Source organism: Oncorhynchus masou, chromosome 6 (genome assembly GCF_036934945.1).
Source record: "Oncorhynchus masou masou isolate Uvic2021 chromosome 6, UVic_Omas_1.1, whole genome shotgun sequence".
Lineage (NCBI taxonomy): Eukaryota > Metazoa > Chordata > Actinopteri > Salmoniformes > Salmonidae > Oncorhynchus > Oncorhynchus masou.
Window position 1 is genome coordinate 30,808,626 of NC_088217.1, and position 21,213 is coordinate 30,829,838.

Genomic DNA, 21,213 nt, shown 5'->3' on the forward strand with positions numbered 1-21,213 from the left:
ATAGGGAGGAGGTCAATGACCTGGCAGTGTGGTGCCAGGGCAACAACCTTTCCCTTAACGTTAGCAAGACAAAGGCACAAGGGACTTTTTCCTAGCCACCATGCTTCTACATCTGCATTGCTTGCTGTTCAGGGTTTATGGCTGGGTTTCTGTATAGCACTTTGTTACATCGGCTGATGTAAAAAGGGCATTATAAATACATTTGATTGATTGATCATGGACTACAGGAAACAGAGTGCCGAGCACACCCCCATCCACATCGACGGGGCTGTAGTGGAGCGGGTTGAGAGCTTCAAGTGTCCACATCACCAAGGAATTAACATGGTCCACACACGCCAACACAGTTGTGAATAAGGCATGACAACGCATTTGTCCTCAGGAGGCTTATAAGATTTGGCATGGGCCCTAGGATCCTCAAAAAGCACTACAGCTGCACCACTGAGAGCATCTTGACTAGTTGCATCATCACTTGGCATGGCAACTGCTTGGCATTCGAATGCAAGACGCTACAGAGGGTAGTGCATACGGCCCAGTACATCCTTCCTGCCATCCAGGACCTCTATTCCAGGCGGTGTCAGAGGAAGGCCCTGAAAATTGCCAGACTGCAGCCACACAAGTCAGACTGTTTGCTCTGCTACCGAACGGCACGCAATACTGATGCAACAATTCTGGAACCAACAGGACCCTGAACAGCTTCTACCCTAAAGCCATATGACTGCTAAATAGTTAACCAAATAGCTACCTGGACTAACTCATTTGACTCATCAAATACACTGCTGCTACTGCTTATTTTATATCCTGTTAACTAGTCACCTATATGTGCACATCTACCTCAATTATCGCATACCCCTGCAAATAAATTCAGTACCCCGTATATAATATAATTTATATAAAAAACAAACAATTTCTATTATTATATTTGTTTTGTTTCACTTTGTCCTACATTGGAGAATTTCACTGCACCCTGTAATTGAATCTGCAACCCTGTGCATGTGCCTATTAAACTCCCTAATTATTGTCTATTTATTCCTTGTGTTATTTTCTTTAGATTAATGCAGAGAGAAATAACGGGAAGAGCCCGTAAGTAAGCATTTCACTGTTAGTATATGCCTGTTGTTTATGAAGCATGTGACATTTGTTTGATTAGATGTTCCACACATATTGCCCAAATGTCAGCTGCAGAGCGACAAGAGAGACATGATACAAATAAATGAGAACAAGCTGTAGGATGAAAAATAGCCTACCAGAGTTTTGGCTAAGGTATAACCGACGAGCACTAGCTAACTGTCTAGCTCAATAAATATAATAAAAAATATATATACAGTGCCTTTCGAAAGTATTCGGCCCCCTTGAACTTTGTGACCTTTTGCCACATTTCAGGCTTCAAACATTAAGATATAAAACTGTATTTTTTTTGTGAAGAATCAAAAACAAGTGGGACACAATCATGAAGTGGAACGACATTTATTGGATATTTCAAACTTTTTTAACAAATCAAAAACTGAAAAATTGGGCGTGCAAAATTATTCAGCCCCTTTACTTTCAGTGCAGCAAACTCTCTCCAGAAGTTCAGTGAGGATCTCTGAATGATCCAATGTTGACCTAAATGACTAATGATGATAAATACAATCCACCTGTGTGGAATCAAGTCTCCGTATAAATGCACCTGCACTGTGATAGTCTCAGAGGTCCGTTAAAAGCGCAGAGAGCATCATGAAGAACAAGGAACACACCAGGCAGGTCCGAGATACTGTTGTGAAGAAGTTTAAAGCCGGATTTGGATACAAAAAGATTTCCCAAGCTTTAAACATCCCAAGGAGCACTGTGCAAGCGATAATATTGAAATGGAAGGAGTATCAGACCACTGCAAATCCACCAAGACCTGGCCGTCCCTCTAAACTTTCAGCTCATACAAGGAGAAGACTGATCAGAGATGCAGCCAAGAGGCCCATGATCACTCTGGATGAACTGCAGAGATCTACAGCTGAGGTGGGAGACTCTGTCCATAGGACAACAATCAGCCGTATATTGCACAAATCTGGCCTTTATGGAAGAGTGGCAAGAAGAAAGCCATTTCTTAAAGATATCCATAAAAAGTGTCGTTTAAAGTTTGCCACAAGCCACCTGGGAGGCACACCAAACATGTGGAAGAAGGTGCTCTGGTCAGATGAAACCAAAATTGAACTTTTTGGCAACAATGCAAAACGTTATGTTTGGCGTAAAAGCAACACAGCTCATCACACTGAACACACCATCCCCACTGTCAAACATGGTGGTGGCAGCATCAAGGTTTGGGCCTGCTTTTCTTCAGCAGGGACAGGGAAGATGGTTAAAATTGATGGGAAGATGGATGGAGCCAAATACAGGACCATTCTGGAAGAAAACCTGATGGAGTCTGCAAAAGACCTGAGACTGGGACGGAGATTTGTCTTCCAACAAGACAATGATCCAAAACATAAAGCAAAATCTACAATGGAATGGTTCAAAAATAAACATATCCAGGTGTTAGAATGGCCAAGTCAAAGTCCAGACCTGAATCCAATCGAGAATCTGTGGAAAGAACTGAAAACTGCTGTTCGCAAATGCTCTCCATCCAACCTCACTGAGCTCGAGCTGTTTTGCAAGGAGGAATGGGAAATAATTTCAGTCTCTCGATGTGCAAAACTGATAGAGACATACCCCAAGCGACAGCTGTAATCGCAGCAAAAGGTGGCGCTACAAAGTATTAACTTAAGGGGGCTGAATAATTTTGCACGCCCAATTTTTCAGTTTTTGATTTTTTAAAGTTTGAAATATCCAATAAATGTCGTTCCACTTCATGATTGTGTCCCACTTGTTGTTGATTCTTCACAAAAAAATACAGTTTTATATCTTTATGTTTGAAGCCTGAAATGTGGCAAAAGGTCGCAAAGTTCAAGGGGGCCGAATACTTTCGCAAGGCACTGTATGTGTGTATATATATATATATATATCGACCAACCTTTGATCTGAGAGGAAGCGAGCCGAGTGGATACCACATCTCGAACTGAGCTTTTTTTTAATGAAAAAGGTGAGCAAACCACACACAAGATTTGAAGTCAAGTTTTTTAAATATGCCTGTTACGTATACTCTGAGCGTGAATTCCTTTGTAAGGAAGGCACCTTGGCGGCGTAAGCAGGGCCGAGTCAGGGGAGAGTAATCTGAGGGTTTGTGGACTCAAAAGATACTCTGCCACTGTCCGGTTGCGAGTGACCAAGAGCCATCCTGACACTGAATTGATCACAGTGGGGATTGGTGCGGTCTGTGGGGTGAGGGCCAGGGGATTGTGTATTCTAGATGAAACACGGCACTTCGTGAAGCCCTATTGGAAGAAGGCCCTCATTCTGTGCGTCTGTGTGATTGTCTTAAGTGACTCTCAGAGGTGGTGAATTCCAAATTCCAATTTTAAAATGTGCTAGCCAGGTATGCCCTGGGTTACTCTGTGTGAGTATTTTGCTATGGGATCACTAGGTAATAGTTGTCGGACCGTTCACTAGGTAATAGTTGTTGGACCGTTCTGTGTGAGCGGGGTAGGTTGACTCTGTGTGGGGAACCTTTTTATGTTCTGTGTGGACGTCTGACCAGTTCTGTGTGAACATCTGACCAATCCTGTGTGGGTGATCCTTAAAGTTCTGTGTGAGTACCTAAGATTTCTAAAGTTTTATATGGATTCTGTGAATTATTTGAAATTATGATAAATTGTATGTGTGTATAATCAATTACTAGAGATTTGATAAAGTAATGCCTAGAATAATTAGATACAATTTAAACCACCCATTTGTAGACATAGGTAGGTTTTGAGATGGTATCTTAAATAGATAATTTGATAAAGATGAGGTTTTAAGCACTATTAAAATAGTCTACAAAATCTGGGAAATTGTGCTCTAGAAACTGATTAGAGCGTGTACAATTTAAACCACCCATTTGTAGACATACCTAGGTTTTGAGATGGTATCTTAAATAGATAATTTGATAAAGATGAGGTTTTAAGCACTATTAAAATAGTCTACAAAATCTGGGAAATTGAGCTCTAGAAACTGATTAGAGCGTGTCCACTTTTGGTTATCTTACCCTAACGATGTAACTATAAAACGCATATTGGATTATCTCCTTCTGGGTGAAACATTTGAAATTAAACTGCCCTCAAGGTCTGAACACGTTATATATTTTTTTCCCAGTATCAGAGAAGTTGCGTGATTTATTGAATAAACTGAATAAAGTTAGAGAGAATTAAGAGGGAATCTCAATGTAATTTATAATGTCGTACAAAGCCTAAGATTTTCCATCAAACTAATTATCATTGCGTGATTAATGTGATGTAGTAAAGTAATTTAAATACGTTGCATAAGTAAACATAATCTACTTTTATTAAAAGGCGCAATATCTGTTTCCTAGTCATTAACTGTCGACCTTATTCTTTGATTGCTAATCTATTCATTTGGAATTTGAGAATCATAGCTGGAGTAACGTTTGTACTATTAAATTTGGGCTGTTATTTTTCTGGGAATTGCCGATAGTGACGTGTCTTGATTTTACTTGTAAAGTGGGTTTATTTGCGGAGAATCTTAGTTTTTCACATAGCAATGGTGGTTCAATGGTAAAATTCTCGCCTGCCACGCAGGAGGCCGTGGTTCCGTTCCCAGTCAATGCGCTAACTGAATTCTGAGTTTTTGATTGTAAATAATCGATTTGTATGTTTTGCCTGGAAAGTTATGGTCGCTAATGTTTGTATAAGATATAAACTGAACGTTTTAATAGCTTGTTTGGTTCAAATTGATAGAAGGGATAAATTGAATGTTTGTATAAGATATAAACTGAACGTTTTAATAGCTAAACTGAACGTTTTAATAGCTTGTTTGGTTCAAATTGATAGAAGGGATAAATTGAACGTTTACAATAGATTGTTTCGGTTAAATTGATAGACTAATTCAACTTAAACTAATAACGAAGCGAATTCTGATGCAAGACTGTGTCTGTTCACTAAATTATCTGCTGGAATAATGTATTGAGAATTGAGTCGTATTTAAATTACTGTATCAATAGAGAAGACAGTTACCTAAATTAAAGAAATTTTGAATAATAGCGGAGAGATGATGGCGATATAAAGTGATTACCGAAATGATTTTCATTCTTATAGATTGACTGACGCATGTTATAATTTTGGCACTGCGTGTGTTTATTTTTAAAGAAATAGGATACATTTCATAAGTGTGAAATGTGAAGAGCAAAGAGAAGAGGAAGTTATAAAGTTGGGTTTTAAATCTTACATAGAGGTAAGGAAAAACGTTGAAATGAGAGGGGTTATATATTTTTGCCCAATGGGAAAAAAGGAATAGGATAAGTTGAGCTGAAAGTATGAAAGAGAGTTAGTTGCTATGTTGGCTACTAATTGTCAGGGTAAGTTGCTGGAGGCAGGTAGATTGTTGTAGAATAACGTAAATTTGCGTTATTAGTTTGAATATACAATAACCTTACTCTAATTGTTTTGACTGTTGTTCAGGTACACTCTTTTCTGTACTTCTGGCAGTACAATTTTGATTGTGAGATGTTGATTGGGTTTTATTTGGCTGTACGAAAGGAGATCTGAAAGTTTAAATTGTAAAACATTGTGAGAATGGATTCTGATGGTTATTGATTCTTGGTTTGATTGTTTAAGTAACACCAGTTAATTTGAGCAGGAAAGTTCATATAGTCTAACATTATAGTATGTTTTCCATTATGTGGAACAATGTCAGGTCATTAAAGTTGATTGCTGGTTGAGTAGTATGTTGATGTTGAAAAGCAAGCTTGGGCCAAACATGTAAACTAGTATGTTAAGTGGGGGAGTATCATAGATTTTAATTATAGTGTTGTTGCCGCAATAGTCAAAACAATTTCATAAGTTTTGGGAAATGAGCTAGTTATTTGAGTTCCTTTTTTATTTGCTTTTTAAAAGAAAGGTTGGAATCAAGTATGATGCCTTGGCACTTAAAATCAAATACCACCAGGAGCTTTTTCCATCAGTAATTGTTTTTTGAGGAACATGCAGACTGTGTTTTATTTTATTGAGATGTAAACACGAGTTCAGCAATTAGCAAATTTTGTCATCTGAACCATTATAGTAGTGAGTTCTTGTGTAGTTTGAAGATGAAACGTGGCTGGGTCTTTCAGCATGACAATGATCCCAAACACACCGCCCGGGCAACGAAGGAGTGGCTTCGTAAGAAGCATTTCAAGGTCCTGGAGTGGCCTAGCCAGTCTCCAGATCTCAACCCCATAGAAAATATTTATTTATTTTATTTCACCTTTATTTAACCAGGTAGGCAAGTTGAGAACAAGTTCTCATTTACAATTGCGACCTGGCCAAGATAAAGCAAAGCAGTTCGACACATACAACGACACAGAGTTACACATGGAGTAAAACAAACATACAGTCAATAATAAAGTATAAACAAGTCTATATACGATGTGAGCAAATGAGGTGAGATAAGGGAGGTAAAAAAGGCAAAAAAGGCCATGGTGGCAAAGTAAATACAATATAGCAAGGAGGGAGTTGAAAGTCCGTGTTGCCCAGCAACAGCCCCAAAACATCACTGCTCTAGAAGAGATCTGCATGGTGGAATGGGCCAAAATACCAGCAACAGTGTGTGAAAACCTTGTGAAGACTTACAGAAAACGTTTGACCTCTGTCATTGCCAACAAATGGTATATAACAAAGTATTGAGATAAACTTTTGTTATTGACCAAAAACTTATTTTCCACCATCATTTGCAAATAAATTCATTAAAGATCCTACAATGTGATTTTCTGGATTTCTTTCTTCTGATTTTGTCTGTCATAGTTGAAGTGTACCTATGATGAAAATTACAGGCCTCATCTTTTTAAGTGGGAGAACTTGCACAATTGGTGGCTGACTACGTACTTTTTTGCCCCACTGTATATGCAAAGCCGGACACCCTAGATAAACTAGTAATATCATCAACCATGTGTAGTTAACTAGTGATTATGATTGATTGTTTTTTATAAGATAATTTTAATGCTAGCTAGCAACTTACCCTGGCTTCTTGCTGCATTCGCGTAGCAGGCAGGCTCCTCGTGGAGTGCAATGAGAGGCATGTGGTTAGAGCGTTGGACTAGTTAACTGTAAGGTTGCAAGATTGAACCCCTGAGCTGACAAGGTACAAATCTGTTTTCTGCCCCTGAACAAGGGAGTTAACCCACCGTTCCGAGGCTGTCATTGAAAATAAGAATGTGTTCTTAAAAGACTTGCCTAGTTAAATTTTAGTTAGTTAAAAATTCTGAAATTTTAATTCCAAACTACAACCTTTTCAGACAAGATAGAACTGCCAAAAGGGGCGGTGTTGCAATCTACTGCAAAGATAGCCTGCAGAGTTCTGTCCTACTATCCAGGTCTGTACCCAAACAATTTGAACTTCTACTTTAAAAATCCACCTCTCTAAAAACAAGTCTCTCACCATTGCAGTCTGCTATAGACCACCCTCTGCCCCCAGCTGTGCTCTGGACACCATATGTGAACTGATTGCCCCCCATCTATCTCCAGAGCTCGTGCTGCGAGGTGACCTAAACTGGAACATGCTTAACACCCCAGCCATCCTACAATCTAAACTTGATGCCCTCAATCTCACACGAATTATCAATGAACCTACCAGGTACCTCCCCAAAGCCTTAAACACGGGCACCCTCATAGATATCATCCTAACCAACTTGCCCTCTAAATACACCTCTGCTGTCTTCAACCAAGATCTCAGCGATCACTGCCTCATTGCCTGCATCCGTAATGGGTCAGCGGTCAAACGACCTCCACTCATCACTGTAAAACGCTCCCTGAAACACTTCAGCGAGCAGGCGTTTCTAATCGACCTGGCCGGGGTATCCTGGAAGGATATTGATCTCATCCCGTCAGTAGAGGATGCCTGGATATTTTTTTTAAATGCCTTCCTAACCATCTTAAATAAACATGCCCCATTCAAGAAATTTAGAACCAGGAACAGATATAGCCCTTGGTTCTCCCCAGACCTGACTGCCCTTAACCAACACAAAAACATCCTATGGCGTTCTGAATTAGCATCGAATAGCCCCCGTGATATGCAGCTGTTCAGGGAAGCAAGAAACCATTATACACAGGCAGTTAGAAAAGCCAAGGCTAGCTTTTTCAAACAGAAATGTGCTTCCTGCAACACTAACTCAAAAAAGTTCTGGGACACTGTAAAGTCCATGGAGAATAAGAACACCTCCTCCCAGCTGCCCACTGCACTGAAGATAGGAAACACTGTCACCACTGATAAATCCACCATAATTGAGAATTTCAATAAGCATTTTTCTACGGCTGGCCATGCTTTCCACCTGGCTACTATTATCTGCCGAAATTGTTGCCACCCCTATTACTAGCCTGTTCAACCTCTCTTTCGTGTCGTCTGAGATTCCCAAAGATTGGAAAGCAGCTGCGGTCATCCCCCTCTTCAAAGGGGGGGACACTATTGACCCAAACTGCTACAGACCTATATCTATCCTACCATGCCTTTCTAAGATCTTCGAAAGCCAAGTCAACAAACAGATTACCGACCATTTCGAATCTCACCATACCTTCTCTGCTATGCAATCTGGTTTCAGAGCTGGTCATGGGTGCACCTCAGCCACGCTCAAGGTCCTAAACGATATCTTAACCGCCATCGATAAGAAACATTACTGTGCAGCCGTGTTCATTGATCTGGCCAAGGATTTTTCGACTCTGTCAATCACCACATCCTCATCGGCAGACTCGACAGCCTTGGTTTCTCAAATGATTGCCTCGCCTGGTTCACCAACTACTTCCCTGATAGAGTTCAGTGTGTCAAATCGGAGGGTCTGCTATCCGGACCTCTGGCAGTCTCTATGGGGGTGCCACAGGGTTCAATTCTTGGACCGACTCTCTTCTCTGTATACATCAATGAGGTCGCTCTTGCTGCTGGTGAGTCTCTGATCCACCTCAACGCAGACGACACCATTCTGTATACTAATGACCCTTCTTTGGACACTGTGTTAACAACCCTCCAGGCAAGCTTCAATGCCATACAACTCTCCTTCCGTGGCCTCCAATTGCTCTTAAATACAAGTAAAACTAAATGCATGCTCTTCAACCGATCGCTACCCGCACCTGCCCGCCTGTCCAACATCACTACTCTGGACAGCTCTGACTTAGAATAGGTGGACAACTACAAATACTTAGGTGTCTGGTTAGACTGTAAACTCTCCTTCCAGACCCATATCAAATATCTCCAATCCAAAGTTAAATCTAGAATTGGCTTCCTATTTCGCAACAAAGCATCCTTCACTCATGCTGCCAAACATACCCTTGTAAAACTGACCATCCTACCAATCCTCGACTTTGGCGATGTCATTTACAAAATAGCCTCCAATACCCTACTCAACAAATTGGATGCAGTCTATCACAGTGCAATCCGTTTAGTCACCAAAGCCCCATATACTACCCACCATTGCGACCTGTACGCTCTCGTTGGCTGGCCCTCGCTTCATACTCGTCGCCAAACCCACTGGCTCCATGTCATCTACAAGACCCTGCTAGGTAAAGCCCCCCCTCATCTCAGCTCGCTGGTCACCATAGCATCTCCCACCTGTAGCACACGCACCAGCAGGTATATCTCTCTAGTCACCCCCAAAACCAATTCTTTCTTTGGCCGCCTCTCCTTCCAGTTCTCTGCTGCCAATGACTGGAACGAACTACAAAAAGCACTGAAACTGGAAACACTTATCTCCCTTACCAGCCTTAAGCACCAACTGTCAGAGCAGCTCACAGATTACTGCACCTGTACATAGCCCACCTATATTTTAGCCCAAACAACTACCTCTTTCCCTACTGTATTTAATTTATTTTGCTCCTTTGCACCCTATTATTTTAATTTCTACTTTGCACATTCTTCCATTGTAAATCTACCATTCCAGTGTTTTACTTGCTATATTGTATTTACTTTGCCACCATGGCCTTTTTTTGCCTTTTCCTCCCTTATCTCACCTCATTTGCTCACATCGTATATAGACTTGTTTATACTGTATTATTGACTGTATGTTTGTTTTACTCTATGTGTGACTCTGTGTCGTTGTATGTGTCGAACTGCTTTGCTTTATCCTGGCCAGATCGCAATTGTAAATGAGAACTTGTTCTCAACTTGCCTACCTGGTTAAATAAAGGTGAAATAAATAAATAAAAATAAAGGTGTAAAAAAAAAAAGTTAAACATTTTTTTTTTAATTAAACATTTTTAAATCGGCCAAATCGGTGTCCAAAAATACAGATTTCCGATTGTTATGAAAACTTGAAATCGGCCATTCCGATTAAATCGGTGGACCTCCAGTAATAACTACGTTTAAAAAAATCATTAACACGTTAAATTATGTGAGGTGCAGTCATATTCTGGTCCTGATTGGTCAACAAGCTTATATGACACATCAAATAGTGTTATTTGACATGTATGTTTTTTGACACACAAAGAGGCATTCATAGAAATTCGGGTTGAGAATGAAACGACTGAAAAATTTTACGAAACAGCACAGCAAGTAAGTGAAATAAATGAGGTTGGATTATGTTTTACTGGTAATGGTGACATACGTAAATGCCAACAAAATATATTTTTGGTCAGTGTGTGTGTGTAACCTTTATTTAAAGAGGCAAGTCGATTAAGAACAAATTCTTATTTACAATGACGGCCAAACCCGGATGCCGCTGGGCCAATTGTGCACAGCCCAATGGGACTCCCAATCACTGACAAATGTGATACAGCCTGAATTCGAATCATGGACTGTAGTGGCGCATCTTGCACTTAGATGCAGTGCCTTAGACCGCTGCGTCCGTGTGTGTTAACTATTTAACTGTACTAGAATGCTTAAAAGTCACAAAAATATGAATATAGTTTCTCTATTGGTCAAAAATGTCATATCGGTGCATCACTAACCGGTACACCCCTGTATATAGTCTCGCTATTATTATTTTACTGCTGCTGTTTAATTACTTGCTACTTTTTTTCCGTATTCGTATTTTTTTTTAAACTGCATTGTTTGTTAGGGGCTAGTAAGTAAGCGTTTCATTGTAAGGGTTACACCGGTTGTATTCCGCGCATGTGACTAATACTCTTTGATTTGAAATTCAGTAACGTTACTAACTAGCTAGCCAAGTTGCTGACAGCACTAAACCTAAAGACTAACTGTGGCAATAAGTAGCTAAACATTGCTAACTAGGTAACGTTACCGGAACTAGCTAACTGCAGCGTTGGCTAAGGACAAGTTAGACAGTATCCTCTAATTTGAATACGTTCGCTAGCAAACATTAACGATTGCTAGTTAGCCAATTTGTCAAATTAGGCCGGGTAAACGTGTCAATCAGAAAACTGCGTAACGTCAGTTGGCTTGCTAAACATTGCCGTTGGTGAATAAACCAGATTATATTCATAACATTTCTCCAGGTCTCATATGCCTTGTAGCTAGCTGACTCGCACTGTATTTGCTTTTGGACAATGAGCGAATGTGTAATACCGAGTCACTGGCACGCAAGTACCCGCGTCAATAGACGTCAGCAATACCGCCACCTTCCCTTCGACAACGACGAGGAGACGGAAAGGGAGCCGCCATTAAATTATTAGCAACAAAGCAAACCATTGCTCAATTTAAAGCTGAGTACATAGCGAATATATATGCAGGCGGTCAAGTCATTGAGAAGCTGCATTACCTTTTCAAATTCTGCGTGGGCCTCAGCAATGGCGTCGATTATCTCGAAAGCTAATATAAAATCACCGGGGGGGGGGGGGGTAGTTGCTGGCTAATTGCTAAATAAAAGGGCGGTGCGACACCATTATTTTTTTTATCGTTTTATTTTTTTGAAAGGAAGGAGGCCCCAGGATACACATATGACGTTATTGTTTCCTTTGGGTGCTGTGATTGGTGGAAACAGTCGTGCCAGAGCATGGAAAGTGTAAAATATATACGTGATGTAATGTATTGACGTTAATTCCCTGTTTAAAATACAGCCCATTGAATATGAAATAAAGATTATTTTAACGCAAAAACAATTAAAGAAGCAATACGAGATGATGCAAACAACTGTATCTCATGAGATAAATTAATCAGAAAGCTATGGTTTTAAAGCTGATCTTGTTAAAAAAATGTATTTTCAAAAAGTGTAGTGAAAGGTCAAATCCATAAATATTACCCTACGAATCGTTACCTGAAGAAACTCAAAAAAGACATTAACACTAACTGTACTTTTTGTGATGAGCGTCCAGAAACAGTTTTGCATTTATTTTGACATTGTCTACATGTAAAGAAATGATAGCAAGACATTTGTAGATTTAAAATTGATAATATTTTTGATGACTTGTTTATTATGGGAGAATGTGCTGCTCGGTGTTAACTATAATAAGGTTAACGAAAAACTATTTTAATGGAAAAATTGTATATTCATAAATGTAAATTCACTAATAAAAAACACTTGTTTTCTATAAGGAGTTTGTCGTAAATTAAGATCATTCTATATTTTTTTAATAAGAAAGCTGTAAAAACAGTCAATAGGTCTGTCTTTTAAGGCCTTTCCATAACCTGTAATTATTTGTACCCCCTAGCATATGTTGTTTGTTTGTTTGTATACCTCCTGTATGATTAGTGACTAGACTAGTATACCTCCTGTATGATTAGTGTTTTGTGTATGAAATTAAAAATGATTAAAGTGTAATGAAACAAGGGGAGAATCGGAATTGCATACTCCTCGTGTCCGCACTTATCTCCTCATTCTCAAAACTCATTGGAAGAGAAGGTCAAAGGGGAGGGACCTCTGGCTTTCTCATCCAATGGATTTTGAGGAGGAGGCAAGGAGAGAGGACACGAGGAGTATGCAATTGAGATTCTCCCAAGGGCTACCTAGCCAGGGGTGTATTCATTAGTCGGATTCTATTGCAAAACGTTTTGCAACAGAAACCGTTTACCGTTTACTCTAGGAGCCAAACGGATGTAGGGATGCTCCAGCACACCCTGAAAAATCTTTAAAGATAATTGAGGGCACTGGGCATTTATTATTAGTGGACTGATATAGCCATTTGCAGCATGGTCAAAAATAACTATGAAAAACAGCCCCAGATTCCTCCTCCACCAAACTTTACAGTTGGCACTATGCTTGGTAGCAGGTAGCTTTCTCCTGTCATCCGCCAAACCCAGATTTGATTGGCGGATGACTTGTTGGAAAGGTGGCCTTATATTCCTATGACGGTGCCATGTTGAAGGTCACTGTGCTCTTCAGTGAAGGCCACTCTACTGGCAATGATTGTCTATGGAGATTGCATGGCATTGTGCATGGCATACATTTGTCAGCAACGAGTGTGGCTGAAGTAGCCGAATCCATTAATTTGAAGGGGCGTCCACATACTTCTGTATATACATATATGTGAGTTACGGAAGTTCTAATAGAAAATCTGCTGGAAAATAATACAATTCCAGTACCCAAATACAAAAATGAGTGCAGGCACCTATTTCAGTCAAAGTCAAACACTGGTTATGATAAGGTAAGAGTAGTACTAAGCTATTTGAGCTATTTCTTAGTTGTATTCTTCAAAACCCAATGGGTATAATATTATTTCAAAAGTTGAAATTATCAACAAAATGTTAGACAGAACCTTTAACAAATCTGGTCACCCACCCATAACCATGAGTAATGTCCTTGAACAATGAACCAAACATTCACTAGAAATCATTATTTGCTGCCAAATCTAAACGAGTGAAAATAATGAGGAAAGGGTAATATAATACAATATCAGCAAGTCTTTATTTCTAAAATATATCATGAGCTAAATTACCCCAGACCACAACAAAATCACAATTGGATTTTTTTACTATTATTAAGCAAATAATGTATATACACAGCATACCAGGAGTGCATACACAAAATATTGATTTAACTTGGATAAAGAGGTGTGTAGTGCTATATGTACAATATCACTAGTCAAACTTAAGACCTCGTTCTTTGTATATTTATTACAAAATACATTTCCCCCAGCCTGTGTAAGAATTGGGGTTAAATTGCACGGCCATTGATTGCATAGTGTTAAAAAACTATTTTGGAGAGAGCAGGAGCAGAGAGAAGAGGAAGCCCTTATTGACCTCCCTGTCATAGATGGATTGCAGCACTGAGTAACTCCCCTTTTACTCTTCTTAATGTTTGCAGTCTTAGCAGTAATGACAAGCAAGTCCTGGGAAAAACATCCAAAACATGGAGTATTATTCACAGACTGCACCGGAGGGACCACCTAGTCCTTCCTTCCCTGGTGTCAGAGTAGCCAACTATTGTTCTTTCAAGTGTCTCCCACAAATCTGATGCCTAACTTCGCTTGAATCTGATGCCTAATGTTGCTTGGTCTCCGAGTCATGCAGACATTCTACGGTGAACTTTTAACATACATTTAAAGGCAGGATATGGCACTATAACTTGTCACTGGTTTTGTTTTTCTGCATGGATAGGTTCAAATCATATGGCAACCATCTCATCTCTCTAAACATTGTAATTGTTTAACTCACACATCTCTGGTACAGTGCAGTACTGCAATTAGTTCAATCTTCACACAGTGTACTTATTCATACATTATGATAAAATGCATATTTTCAAGCTTTTAAGCAGTGTTGTTAAACATGACTGAATGTTAAATATAGACAAACCCCATTCACACTTCTCACATATTTAAGATCTATACACTACCGTTCAAAAGTTTGGGGTCACTTAGAAATGTCCTTGTTTTCCTTGAAAACATACATGAAATGAGTTGCAAAATGAATTGGAAATATAGTCAAGATGATAAATATTGATTTTTAAATGAAATAATACTTGTGTCCTTCAAACTTTGCTTTTGTCAAAGAATCCTCCATTTGCAGCAATGACAGCCTAGCAGACCTTTGGCATTCTAGTTGTCAATATGTTTTAGGTAATCTGAAGAGATTTCACCCCATGCTTCCTGAAGCACCTCCCACAAGTGGGATTGGTTTGATGGGCACTTTTTACATACCATACGGTCAAGCTGCTCCCACAACAACTCAATAGGGTTGAGATCCGGTGACTGCTGGCCACTCCATTACAGACAGAATACCAGCTGACTGCTTCTTCCCTAAATAGTTCTTGCATAGTTTGGAGCTGTGCTTTGGGTCATTGTCCTGTTGTAGGAGGAAATTGGCTCCAATTAAGCGCCGTTCACAGGGTATGGCATGGCGTTGCAAAATGGAGTGAAGCCTTCCTTCTTCAAGATCCCCTTTACATTTTTTTTTAATTTATCTGTTATTTTACCAGGTAAATTGACAGAGAACACATTCTCATTTGCAGCAACAACCTGGGGAATAGTTACAGGGGAGAGGAGGGGGATTAATGAGCCAATTGTATACTGAGGATTATTAGGTGACTGATGGTTTGAGGGCCAGATTGGGAATTTAGCCAAGACACCAGGGTTAACACCCCTACTCTTACAATAAGTAAGACGCCACCCTACACAGGGCAGTGTCCCCAATCACTGCCCTGGGGCATTGGGATATTTTTTTAGACCAGAGGAAAGAGTGCCTCCTATTGGCCCTCCAACACCACTTCCAGCAGCATCTGGTCTCCCATCCAGGAACTGAACAGGACCAACTCTGCTTAGCTTCAGAAGCAAGCCAGCAGTGGTATGCAGGGTGGTATTTGTGGGAGCAAATATAACACATAGACAAATGCATAAGATGTATAGAATAGCTGAACACTAAAAACAGACTACATGAAGGGAAGGTGACACATCGGTGCCAGGATAGCTGGACATACCAAGGCCAGAGGGATATACAAAGGAGGGGGTCAGTCAAATGACTAACTGATGACCAATAGACATAGTTCGCATATTTTTAGGACGTAGAGATGCAGAAGGAATGGCAGAGGAGACACATAGTCTGTTGCTCTGAGATAAAGACACACATACAAAGGAACACATTGAGCTAAGTGCAGAGCCAAAGCATAGGGCTGTAAAATAGAGGAATGTATAGTATTTTTAGTATAGCTGGACACACTAGAAACTGAGGAGACACATAGTCTGCTGATCATAGATAACACACAAACAAAAGAATGCATTTAGCTAAGTGCAGGAACAAAGCAAGGGTCTTGTCATCATTATAATTTGACGGAAAGCAGGTATGGGCATTATTGAGCTGAACAAGCAGGATGCACGGATTGGAATGTAACTTCATTTGCATGTGGGATGGGCTCATATGCAATATGTGGATAAATACTGGAGCCAGGGCTCTGGAAAAGCGGTGTGTTCCGCGGACCATCCCGGCTTGCTATACTCTTGTATTAAAAGCCAAATTGATTTCACAAGTTCTGTAATGCGTTGTATTTGATCCGATTTTCCACGACATATGCTGCTGGCATAAAGCAAGAGGACAAATCTCCCACTTTACCACCACCAAAGCACCCCCAGACTATCACATTGTCTCTACCATGCTTGACAGATGGTGTCAAGCAATCCTCCAGCATATTTTCATTTTTTCTGCATCTCACGAATGTTCTTCTTTGTGATCCGAACACCTCAAACTTAGGCCGGACTATAGATATATAATATATAAATAAAATACTATTTACACGTTAGACAATGAAAATTAATAGTTCACCATGGACTCCTATACCACTGCAAGAATAAAACATCATTTTCTGAGGAGCACATAACAGAAAGGAGCATACAATATAGTAATAAATGTGAAAACTTCTAAAGATTAGAGTAAATGAGAAAGCTTTTCCCAGAGTGCAATAAATTGTGTGTGGGGAAGAGAACATAACAAAAGCTAAACTCGTGGCTGTTGTCCTCCTATTTCATCCACAGGACTGTGCCTTTAAATGCTAATAAAATATTGACGTTTACAAAAGCAATTTAAGTTTACAGGGGGAAAACAGGTTCTAGTGATTTAAAGTTGAATAGGACTCCATTTTCAACCCTGGCCACTATGACAGTGACCAATGTTTGATTGCATTAAATATTACAGTCCTATTATGCTAATTGGCAACCTTTTCACGTGCAAAATGTTGCATTGCCATATTCTTTCGCTCACATTCTTAAATCACTCAGCCTAGGACAGTCAGTGAAAAGTGCCCTGCATCTAATCCCATTTATCGGTGGTTCATAGAAAAAAAATAAGAGCTTATTTTAATTTTACACAAAACAACAGTAATTTATATTGGTTTAATCATTCTCCCCAAGCTCATAACATCAAAGCAATCTCTGGTTGGGGGCAGTAGTTATCCCTGACCGTACAAATCCCTGACAACCTTATTCATGGTGGCGTTGTTTTCATGGTCCTTCGAGCCGGATGGGACCTGACCTGGGGAAACTCCTGACCCTATTAGCTAGTTCCTTTCTGCTAATCCCTAGTGAACTCTGATTCCTCAAAAAGTATTCCTCACAATTAATATGCTCCTTGAACACGAGGAATGTGCATAATTGGATCATGAAAAAATATAACATTTTTGGAGAAAGTGCAAGATTAGTGTTAAATTCGTATGTACAATATTATTTTGCTACCATCTGCTCACAAGTATGTTAGCTATCCAGACAACCATCACGTGAGAGGGATGAGTTGAGTTTTTTCCCCACATTTATACACACATTTAAAAGAATAATATCTATACAGTATATCGAAACTACAGAGGTCTTGATGGGTACAGTACAGTAAATGGCCTCTAGCTTCTACTCAAAAGATCCCTTTGGATATCAATCAGGATTCTCACCCCAATAACACAAATAGTTATGAACTGGAAGAACAGCAATGGAGAAAAACAAAGTTGTATGGGCAAAGTTTTATAAGGCAGGAAGTAAACGTAATTCAAGAAAGGTGAGAATGTGTTCCATTTCATATTTTGCCTTTGTAAAACTTCAAGCAATACACCTGTGATGTAAGTACAGTACATGATGACTGACAGAATAAATTAAATCAACAGCTGATGATTGGTCTAGCTAATATGTTCATTAGTGTTCTAACATACCTTCACACATCCTTCATAACCCCCTACCTCAAAGTGCACGGATAAGAGGCCACTACAGGGTGAAGCAAGCACCGGTGTGAGTTTCTGTGAATGTGTGCGTGAATACAGTACAAATATGGCAATTTAGAATAAGTCAAAGATTCGGATAAGAAAACAAGGACTGAGTAAGACCTGGAAAGCTTTGGGAGGAGAAACAGTTATAATGGATGCATTTTGTACACATCACTCAACCACAGAAAATGATGTCACCAGAGACAGGAAGTCCTCATCCCTTGGCCCCTCACAATACCCCACAGATGATTGGAGTGTGGAGGAGTGGGGAGAGTTAAGATTGACTTCAGCACCTGAATACTCCCTGACACGCTGTGCAAATAGAGGGCCAGTCAGGCTGTTGAGGTGTTTGATTTGGCAGGAGGGTAGTAGGGGGTGTGGCGAGATTAGAGTTATCTTCCCATCCAGTTCCAGTTGAACAGCTGTGTTTGGTGTAGACACACTCACTCTGTCCGGGTGTGAATATATATATATTTTTTTCTTTTCATTTTTTCAAACACAGTGTACGTCTCAAAACACAACAGAGTGCCCCCTTCAAATCCAACAGTCCTGGAATGCAAAATACCTAAGATCTGAACATCGTGCACCCCAAAAAGAGCTGTGGTTTCCCCAAGGGTCAGTACAGTCAAGGTCAGCCAACCTTGTGGTTGGCTGAACAGTACAGTCAAGTCAAATACAGTCAAGTTGTACCACCTTTTGGTACAATATGCATTGTCTGTCTGTGGAGTAGGTTGGTCCAAACCACTTTCTTCCACCAGCCAGAATCTCTTCCATCATACAATAACCAGCCTATCCCCCTGGCCCTTCACATATTATAGGCCACATAGATGGGGTCCAGTTGGTCAGCCAGGAAGGAGTCCCGGAGGTGCATGCGTTGTTTCTCCCCCCTGGAGTTGATGGGTATGACCCCCGGGTCCACGATGACCACCACGCCCACAATGAGGTGGTGCTCCTCCAGCACCACATTGGTGACCAGGGGCACCAGGTCCAGGGCATCCTGCTCTGAGCCACTCAGTTCAGCCACCACCACCAGTAGGTTGGTCCATGTGAATACCGCACTGTAGTGGGGACACAGAGTGAGAGGAGAGAAAGGGGTTATAATCAAATGTCAGACTAAGATACATGCGCACGTACACACACAATTATGAAAACAGACCAACCAAATGGACAATAGTAAGGTCCCCTGGGACCCCCCAGTGTTCTGACCTCTCTGCAATGCTGCGGTGAGCCCGGGACACAGATGTCTCGATGTCGATAGGGTGGTAGCGCAGCCCCCTCAGCTCCAGAGTCTCATCCAGGGAACCCACCACAAACAGGGCGTCATGACGATCTGACCACAGATAGGGAGACAGACAAAGAGGGGCAAACAATATTGAAAACTGGGAATGGTGGGATAGATCGGATCCCTATATCTCCCTTTTCATGTTATCTATTAGCATTAGCATCTATAGCAACACGATACTCAATTCAGTGCTTCCTAGTTCCATGTATCAAACAGTTATTTCAGTTATATAAAACCAGGAAAATCTGGAGAGACCCCTGCTGATTACAGACCCATAAGTTTAATCAATTGTGACAATAAAATAACCAAGCTTATAAACAACAGAATGGCAAAAGACTTACCAGACTTGATACATATCAAAAAAGGTTCATTAAAAAGACACAGATACATGTTTCAGTTTTATACAATATGCAGAAAATCAAGATATAGATTTATCAAAGTCTGTTGATGCCGAAAAGGCTTTCTACCGCCTTGAAATACCTTTTCTATTAAAAACGTAGAAAGATTTAAACTTTCCAGCTGTAATAATAAATGTAATAAATATATTATATAAATGTCCTAAAATCAAAACATTCACAAATAATACATTATCTGAAGAAATTGCATTATAAATAGGCACAAGACAGGGATGTCCTCTCTCCCACCTGTTTGCACTGGCAATTGAAGCGCTTGCAGAAAGAATTAGACAGGACACAAACGTAACAGGTATCAGTATTGCTAAACATTAATATAAACTAAACTTAAATATAAACCAAAAAATAAATAAATAAATGTTAATAGGAAAAATAAAAAAGAATACTCATTATCTACAGCAATCCTTTAAGTGGACCATGAAAAATAAACACGTAGGATGCTTAAGTGACAACAAAAAACAAATATATAACTTAATACCATTACTTAACAATTTGAAAGCATACCTATTAAATGGAACAAACTTCCCATAAATCTTACAGGTAGAATTACCCTCAGAATGGCATGTGTCACACCCTGATCTGTTTCACCTGTCTTTGTGCTCGTTTCCACCCCCCTCCATGTGTCACCCGTCTTCCTCATTATCCCCAGTGTATTTATACCCGTGTTCTCTGTCTATTGCCAGTTCATTTTGTTTTGTCAAGCCTAACAGCGTTTTCCCCATGCTCCTGTCTTTCTCTAGTTTTCCCGGTTTTGACCATTCTGCCTGCCCTGACCCTGAGCCTGCCTGCCGTTCTGTACCTTGTCACACCACCCTGGATAACTGACCTCTGCCTGCCCTTGACCTGCAGTTTGCCTGCTCCCCTGTTTTTGTAATAAACTTTTGTTACTTTGAAACTGTCTGCTTCTGGATCATTCCCTGAGTCTTGACAGGCATGGCTCCTAAAGTTTTTATATTTATTCTCAGTAATACCAATTACCCCACCAAAGACATCCTTTAAAAAGTATGCTCGGTCATAACAGACTTCATATTGGAAAATAAAACTTGAAGATGTAAAACTTTCCTTTTCATTCTCTCACAGTAGTTTTAACCTTCCAGACTTGGAATTGTATCATCTCGCTACCCAAGGCATTTACTTGTGACATATAGTTAAATGCACAAAGGAGGAACAATGGGTACATAATGAAGATACACATACTCATCCCCAGAATCGTTTCACGTGTCTATTTTCAAAGGATAAAGCTTTGGAAATGAACAACAATATGAAACTGAAACTGATTCTACAAGAACCAATATCACTCCGTAAAAACACATCCCTATGGAAAAATCCTTGGATAGTGTTTCAGAATTCACCAATAACTTGGTCGCCATGGAAAACTTGGTAATAGGATAGACATTTATTTCCACGACAGAATTAAAAAGCAATTTTGGACTGACCAA

General features: G+C 40.0%; 2 protein-coding genes across 12 annotated transcripts in view; both read right to left on the reverse strand.

Annotated features, from left to right (window-relative positions):
* LOC135541884 (cyclic AMP-dependent transcription factor ATF-1-like) overlaps nucleotides 1–15,106 on the reverse strand; it is a 34,463-nt gene extending 19,357 nt beyond the window's left edge. For 3 of the 4 annotated variants that reach the window (XM_064968352.1, XM_064968351.1, XM_064968353.1), the window contains exon 1: nucleotides 15,048–15,106. In XM_064968352.1, the coding sequence (XP_064824424.1) occupies nucleotides 15,048–15,050 (3 nt within the window). In that variant the 5' untranslated portion in view covers nucleotides 15,051–15,106. Of the gene's footprint in view, nucleotides 1–11,734; nucleotides 11,819–15,047 lie in introns of those variants that run through there. The other variant, XM_064968354.1, reaches the window with a different exon arrangement.
* LOC135541883 (disco-interacting protein 2 homolog B-A-like) overlaps nucleotides 13,793–21,213 on the reverse strand; it is a 98,573-nt gene continuing 91,152 nt past the window's right edge. For all 8 annotated transcript variants that reach the window (XM_064968342.1, XM_064968349.1, XM_064968348.1 and 5 more), the window contains 2 exons: nucleotides 19,286–19,409; nucleotides 13,793–19,137 (listed from right to left, as the gene is read on the reverse strand). In XM_064968342.1, coding sequence (XP_064824414.1) covers nucleotides 18,885–19,137; nucleotides 19,286–19,409 — 377 coding nt within the window. In that variant the 3' untranslated portion in view covers nucleotides 13,793–18,884. The remainder of the gene's footprint in view (nucleotides 19,138–19,285; nucleotides 19,410–21,213) is intronic.